At 58.7% G+C, this 7373-nt stretch overlaps 1 protein-coding gene across 1 annotated transcript; it reads right to left on the minus strand.

The window, feature by feature from the left end:
- LOC308199811 (uncharacterized protein C2orf72 homolog) lies at nt 1-6400 on the minus strand. The gene is made up of 3 exons (XM_080604476.1): nt 5739-6400; nt 2599-2715; nt 1-1662 (listed from the first exon to the last, which is right to left on the minus strand). Exons 1-3 carry the CDS (start codon nt 6298-6300, stop codon nt 1574-1576), a joined length of 768 nt encoding a protein of 255 aa, XP_080460602.1. The 5' UTR covers nt 6301-6400; the 3' UTR covers nt 1-1573.
- Nucleotides 6401-7373: the final 973 nt, after the last annotated feature.

Here is a 7373-nt window from a genome sequence, read left to right on the forward strand (position 1 = left end):
TTTGTAATTCAGAAATGAAATGTCTTTATTCTTTACAGCAAACACTTAGAATAACAGAGCCCTTAAATTATGAAACCAATTAAACATGTAAAATTTAATACAGCACCATCGTGTACCCACTTAATGTAGGAAAAAAAAAAAAAGAAAAAAAGTTACTTCACTCTTCAGCCAAAGGAAAAAAAAATACTTGGGGTCAAATGCATTCCCACTCACACCTCTAAATTGCTGACACTTCACCAGTTTCAATGCAAATTTCAGTGCGAGAGAAATGTGCAATGATTTACCTATAAATTACCAGTAAATAAATCCATTGGATTTGTAACGCTAAGGTTTAACTGCAGATCTGTAGTGGGTCGCTTCTTCATTGGTACGTTCTGGGTGGCAAAGGCCAAATACTGCAAGAAAATAAAGATTCACCTCTCCCAGCCCGAAGGGCAGAGCAGCACCATCACGAAGGGCAACGACTCTAGCCTCAGCGTTACCGTCGTCACCCTGGTGAGGTAGGCAAGGCGTCGCCATCCCCATCCTGCTGGTGGGGAGACTGAGGCACGGGAAGACCGCTGATGGTCACAAGCAGAGCCGGGTGACAAACCCAGCCCCTGCTTCGGGTAAGAGCTCGAGAAAAGCCGAAGGCACGCTGCTGGAGGGGAGTGCTGGCTGGAGCTGGCAGTACTGCAGACGCTCTGCTGCCGCTGGGAAAAAGAAGTGAGAAAGAAGACAGACGGACACGCAGGGAGGACGCACTGCCGTCATCCAGCAGGGAACAGGGAGGCAGGACGTGAGGGGCCGAAGCTTCTGGCCTGAGCTGGGTGAAACTCCAAAGGGACAGCCAGGAGCAAACACAGCCCAGCAGCCTGTGCCGCAAGCAAACCAAGACCCGTTTTCTGTTGCATTAAAATAAGCATAAAATAGGTATTCTACCACTACAACACTATTCCCTGTAAACCAAGGACTTGTAATTTTGTTGCTCCACAGGCTACGGGTAGCCTTTTGGAACTGCTTAAACATTTCTTCACATCGCTTATCTACATCTAAGCCTTTTCAGCTGGCCAAGACCTCATATTTAGTCCCACTGCAGTCTTCATGTCACCGTGTTGTCTTTTCCTTTTTTTTTTTTTCTTTTTCTTGATCAGAGAGAGGGCAGGAACTTCAAAACAGCAATAATGCATGAAAACAAGGCAGCAGACTGTTTGCCTGAGAGGCCAGCCCTGGCAATCTCAGTGGGGAATTTTGCTCCAAATTAGCAAGCATTCCCCTTTCTTCATGCAGACTGACACCCAAAGTCCCCACGTCACCTTGCCCAGGGTACATTCCCAAAGGGCTTCTCCAAAGCCCAGTGTCCACCGGCACCTGCAGGCACCCCCAGGCAGCAGGGCGCAGGGCAGGGGGTGGCTCTGGCATGGACCTCGGAGGCTGTTGGCAGCCGTGGAAGACCCTGGCGAATTCCAGCATCTCCTGGGAGCGGTGGGCTCTGCGAGGAGAGCTTGAGTAGGCACACAGCAGCTCCTCCTCCCGCTGCTCCACACCAGCCAGGCAGGACCGGGACATGGATCGTGCCGGGAGCCCCGCAGCTCTAGGTGCCAGTGCCTCCTGTGGCTTCTTCGTAGTTTCCGTTGGGAGACAGGCTGGTCAGAGCCACTTCCTGGGGGTCCTGCTGGTCATCTGCAAAGAGCACAGAGGGGTCAAGGGAGAGCTGGGTGGGAAACCCTTCCTCGTGTAAACTGCAACTTAAACCAACACGGAAATAAAGCGTAGGGATGAAGCAATTGATATATTCTCACAACCTAAGCACAGCTGCTTTTTTTCATAATGGATTCTCGTTTTGTTTTACAAACTCAGCACCACTTCACCAAGCAGAGGTGACCCGTGAGCAAAGGAGCAGCATCCCTGCAGACAGCCCCACGGACTCGTGCAGACTCAGCAACCTCAAAATGCTCTGCGCAGGTATGAGGCTTCGCCTGCCTGGCATCGACTGCAAGATCAGGCACATCAATTTTCTGCGCCGCTGTCTTCCCCGAGAGGAGCTGTCTCAAAGCTGCACAAATTGGCCATTTCAGTTGTTTTCTCAGACCCTCATGTTTTTCACAGAGGACCCCCCCCTGCTCACAGGCTCCATGCAGCAGCGTGGATCTCCACACCACGCCTGAACAATTTCCTTCGAATCAGCGAGCCCAGGGCTGACCGCCCTTGTGCTCATCCCCGCCAGCCTCAAATGCAAGTGGTTTGGGAACGCTGCTCCCAGCGGTATTTGCAGAAAACATCACGTAAGATCGGGGTGATGCTTCCAATTCACTGCGTGGATGCAGAGCAGTCGTGTCGCCAGGATCTCCTGCAAAACGCAGCTGAGCCCAGCAGTCCTCCAGGGGCGTAGCTGGACACTGGACCCAGAGTGCCATTATTTAGACAAGTGAAAGGCCAGAAGGCACAGCTGCAAGGTGTCTTTATGTTCTGGCCAAAACTGAGCCAGAGAAGAGACGTCTGGAGCTGGAGCTGGCTTCAGGAGGCCACCAGCAAGGGGTGCGGGCATGAGGACCACCAGGGAGTCGGTGAGGAACCTCCAGCAGTCACTGAAGGTGTACTCACGGGAGCTGGGCATACCTTCGTGAACATTGTTTGCATCTTTCGATATGTGGCCTTTTCTCCGGCTCCTCCGGCTCCAGGAAGCGCACTGCAGGAAGGCAGGCAGCCTCCACCTCTCCCTCTCCTTCTCCTCTTCTGGACAAACGAGAGAAGACCAGTTCAGAACAGTGCTGGGTCTGTGCCGTGCTCCCCCACCTCCCGATTCACCCCCTCCAGCAGCAAAACAGGGGCCCTCCTTGCCGAAAAGCACAGGGCAGCTCCTGGAAATCCTTATCTCAGGCTTCCAGTGCCTGGAAATTTGTCCCCAGTGTTGGTTTCCACTGTGCCACAGGGCTGCCAGAACCCACCCTGAAGGCTCGTTTCCCCCAGCAGACGCTGGTTTGGACACGGCAGCTGCTGGCGGCCCAGGAAGAGAAACCTGGCAGGGGCTCAGCCAGCGCACGTGGCGCTCCTGAGGACTAACACGCCTAGAGCACTCCTGCAGAAGGAAGTTTTTCTTTTGTATTCCCACACGGCTTCTGCCACCTCGACCTACTGACCGCTCCCCCCTTTATTCAGCACTCCCGTGGGGAGCAGGGGCTCGCAGGACACCAAAAACTAAAGCTGTAATGATTGCAAAGTGCAGCAAGCATGTGGCCTCCATCCACATGCAGCATTTTGTTCTGGAGGACAATGAAGGTCACAGCAAGTTACTTCCAAGCTGCTGTAGTGTTTCACTATAACATGAAAGCTTGCAAACACTACAACAGCTCATTTTGTACGGTCTCCAAGAGCAGCAGCTCAGCATCCCCATTGAAATACCTCACAGCCTTTCACCTCCTAATCAGACCTTATCTCCCAGTGACAAATGATAAACCGTTTCAGCGTCCTTCGTCTTATCGCACCATTGCAACACCAAAAGGTTTATATTAGCCGCGTTTCCTACCCGTCCACAAACCAAAACCTGCAGCCACAAACACATCCCCTCCTCACAGCCCTCGGGGGCTCCGCACACACCGGGGCACCTGGCTCGTTCCTGCTGAGACCCGAGGCGCGTGAGCCCTGTTGCTGCTCCCGTCCCAGCTCCACCACACAACGAACAGAGCCTGGGGTCTTCCCAGCAAGGGGCTCAGCGCCAGGGTGGCTCTCCTGGGCAGAGCAGGGCAGTGATGTGCTGGATGAGGAAGGGGCACTGAGGCTGGTCTGAAATAAAAAGGGCACGAGCACACGGACACAGCCTTACAAATTATACACAGATATTCTGCAATCCTCCCAGTATCCTTATTCAGATGCAAGAGCATCTGTTGTCAGCTTAGCACAAGCCCCTTTCAAAGCTGAGAAAGGAAACTTCAAAGCTGAGAAGGGGAACGTGACAAGCTCAGCCCCCACTGATGACATCTTTCTGTGGCACCCCTAGAACCTGCTTTGCAGGGCGCTCCACAGCCCCAGGCCCGTATTTCACACATTCCTCCCTCACATTACACTAAATATATTACTCTCCTGGGGGAAGGCCACAGGGTGAAGGAGCCCAGGCCACACTGAAGCCCATTCTCCTCCATGTGGCTGGCACTGCCAGGTCCCCAGCTCTCCGGAGTGGCACAGCAGGAGCCACGTGGAGGTTTCGGTACATAGGGCTCACAGGGGCATGAAAAGAAGCTGACCCTGCAGCGGAGGAGCATCCTCATCGCACATGCAGGCCATGGGACACTTACATGACTAAGAGCACCGTCAGAGGTGAATTAAAGCTGAGTCCTCCTACCCACGACGCGTACAAAGCACACACAAACAGGCTGCTGGCAGCGCCTGCTCAGGCTTTCTGCTCCTCTTTCTCCACTGCTCTCCAACCCCACAGCTGCACGGAGCACAAATCCACAGCCAGTCACAAAGACACATGTTTTGAAGCAAGTGCCAGCCGTGCAAAGCTGGAAAAAGGTGACACGCAGGGATGGTTTTCTGCCTCTGCAGCTGCTGTCCCACCAGAGCAGAACTGGAGGGTGCACTGGCATCCGCGAGATCACCAGAAGGAATTCTTGCAGCAGGAACAATGTGAGGAAAGCAAAAGCCTTCAGAAGGAGGGAAGATGGAAAGGGGGACACGCCTGCCTCAGCGCAAAGGGTTGGCAGAAGACAGCCCCACACCCTCCAGGGGGATGCAGCGGGTCCCAGGGGGATGCAGTGGGTCCCACTGGTCTCAAAGCCCCTCAGCTTTCAGATCCAGGATCCTGAGCTGAACCGATGGGAAGAAGCCCCTGAGCTGCAGCCGGCTGTCCCCGTGTCCCTGGGGTCACAGAGGAGCTGTCCCCGTGGAGCTGCAGAGCACCGCTGGGACCCCTCAGGGGCAGGGCCAGAAAGAGCAGAACGCCGGAGCGCCTGGACTTGAAGCGGAGCAAGAGAAAAGTGGGAAAAATTAAAGGAGGAAGAAAGGGGAACAACCCAAGACAAGCAGTGCCTAAGATTAACGTGAGCCTGTATTTTTTTGTGTGGCTGCCATGGGGCAGAGCCTGCCCAGCTGCCCAGCGCCCTGTGCCTGCACACAAACACGCCTCGCCTCTCGCCTCGAGGCCCCGGTGACACCCAGCTTTCATCCTGCCACCCTCACGGTGCTCTCACTGGCCACCAACAGCATGTGGTTTTACACCCAAGTGCCCACTTGTTCTAACTCATTCCGTGAAGCCGACACGAGCACTTTCCTCCTGCAGGACCTGCGGCACGGGCTGCGCCCCGAGCCCCCGTCCCCTGGATGTAAGCACGGTGTGCCACCACGTCACAGCTGCCACGTGCCACATCCCTGCCATCCAAGCGCTGCTTCGGTGCTTCCCAACCTTCCCCGGCTGCCAGGGCTGAGATTCCCACCGGGAAGGTGCAGATCCCACTGGGAAGGCTCAGGCCCCACCAGCGTGGAGCCGATCCCTTTGGGAACAGCCAGATCTCCCTGGAGAGGGGCAGAGGCTCCGCAACGGCGCAGCTCCCATGGCGTAGAGCCGGGTCCAACCAAGGAGGGACTGATCCCACCGGCCAGCGGAGCAAATCCCATTGCAGAAGGCCAAATCCCATTGAGAAGCAGCACTTCTCCTTGGGATGGGCTCCCATCGGGATGGCACAGACCCCACGGGGAAGCACCACGCGGCTCCCTGACCCACCCGGGCGGGATGCCCACCCTGTGCCCGGTACCCCCGGTACCTGCGGGGTGCTGCAGGGCCGCTCGCAGAGCTCGGCAGGCTGCGGCACGGCACTCTCGGAGGGCTGCGGGGCTGCCGGGGCTGTAGCGAGCCCCCTGCACGGTTCCCGGGGCCGGGAAGTGGCGGCGGAGGGTGGCGTCCAGCACGGCCGCGTCCTCCCCGTCCCCCCCGGGCAGGAGGACACCGACGACGGCGGCGGGCGGCGGCCCCGGGGGGAGGCGGCCCCGCACGTCCCGCACCACCTCCCGCAGCCGTGCCCGGTTCCCTCGGCCCCTCGCCGCCCCGCCGCGGCACAGCACCAGCAGCAGCCCCGCCGCCAGCGCCCGCCGCCCTCCGCCGCCCCGGGACCGGCACCGGGAGCGGGAGGGGCAGCCCGGTGTCGCTCCCGGTGCCGGTCCCGGTGTCGGAGGAGCCTCGTCTCCCAGCAAGTCTCGGGCGAACGAGGCCAAGGTGGAGGCCGCCGGAGCTCCCTCGGCCACCTCGGCCACCAGCAGCACCGCCCGCCGCCCGCCCGCCCGCTCCACCAGCGCCCGCAGCTCCCGCAGCTCCTCCGCAGCCTCCATCCTCCGCAGCCTCCTCCGCAGCCTCCGCCGAGCCCGGCCCGCAGCAGCGCACCGCCCCCCGGCCCGCCTCCCGGCACCGGGCCCGGAGCTCCGCAAGGGGCTGGCCCCATCCCAACCCCATCCCATCCCAACCCCAACCGGCCCCAAAGCATCCCCCCGGTCCCATCCCACCCCCCCCCCCGGTGCGCCGAGGCCCCCGGCGAACTCGGGAGGTGCTGGAAGGCAGCTGAGAGAAGGTGGGAAGGGGTAGGGGAGGATGTGAGGGTTGCGAAGGGGGCGTGCATGAGGCACCGGTAGAGGAGGGGGTGACTGCACGCCCCACGGGTGTAGTGTGCACCCCCAGTGTGTGACACGCTGTGACACGGGGTGGCGGTGGGGTGGCCTGCGTGGGCACCTCGGGCTGTAGCCCACAGCTGGCTGTGCTATAACCGCGATAACACCACGCCGTGGGGAATAGCTAGCACCCCAAGGGCCATACCCACCCCACAGCTCACAGGTTCCCCAATTCCTGCACGAGCACAAAGCCCCAGAAGCACCACAAAGCCGAGCTGCGTCCCCACCCCACACGCTGCACCTCAGGGTCCCTTCCCACGCAATCCCCCTTCGCTCCCCCTCTGCAAACACCGCATCCCCCCCCCAGCACAAACACAGCCCCTCAGCCCCACCGGCCCTGGGACACGTCCCATGGGAGCACGGGATGTTTGCAGGGGTAAGTGCGGGGCTATAATTAGGATTTCAGTGCTGGCACGTGTTTAACAGCCCCGGCACAGGGAAGAGGCCACGAGTGAGCTCTGCCAGCCGACAGTGAATGAACGCCACGTGAGGGCCAGTGCAGTGCCCAGCCCCGGCACGGCGTTGGCACGCCTGGAGGTGAACCAGGAAGCTCTTACCCGCAGCACACGCAGTTAACACTTTCCCTATTCCGTGTCATAAACAGGTCCCAGACTCCCCCCAGACATTTAATAGCTCCCAGTTTGATAGGGAATGAATGGCTCAGAGGTGCCGGCGGCAGGCAGCTGCCCTTGCAGAGCACCTCTGTGGGACACGGAGGTCTCAGAGCGCCGAGGATGAAA

This window comes from Anser brachyrhynchus (assembly GCF_964034855.1).
Source record: "Anser brachyrhynchus genome assembly, chromosome: 9".
Taxonomy (NCBI): Eukaryota; Metazoa; Chordata; class Aves; order Anseriformes; family Anatidae; genus Anser; species Anser brachyrhynchus.

Coding starts and splice junctions, on each gene's coding strand:
- LOC308199811 (XM_080604476.1), bottom strand. CDS start 6,300: ATGGAGGCTGCGGAGGAGCTGCGGGAGCTGCGGGCGCTGGTGGAGCGG. Junction 2,716..5,738: donor GGCCCTGCAGCACCCCGCAG/GTACCGGGGGTA, acceptor TCGTTTGTCCAG/AAGAGGAGAAGGAGAGGGAG. Junction 1,663..2,598: donor TGCAAACAATGTTCACGAAG/GTATGCCCAGCT, acceptor TGCTCTTTGCAG/ATGACCAGCAGGACCCCCAG.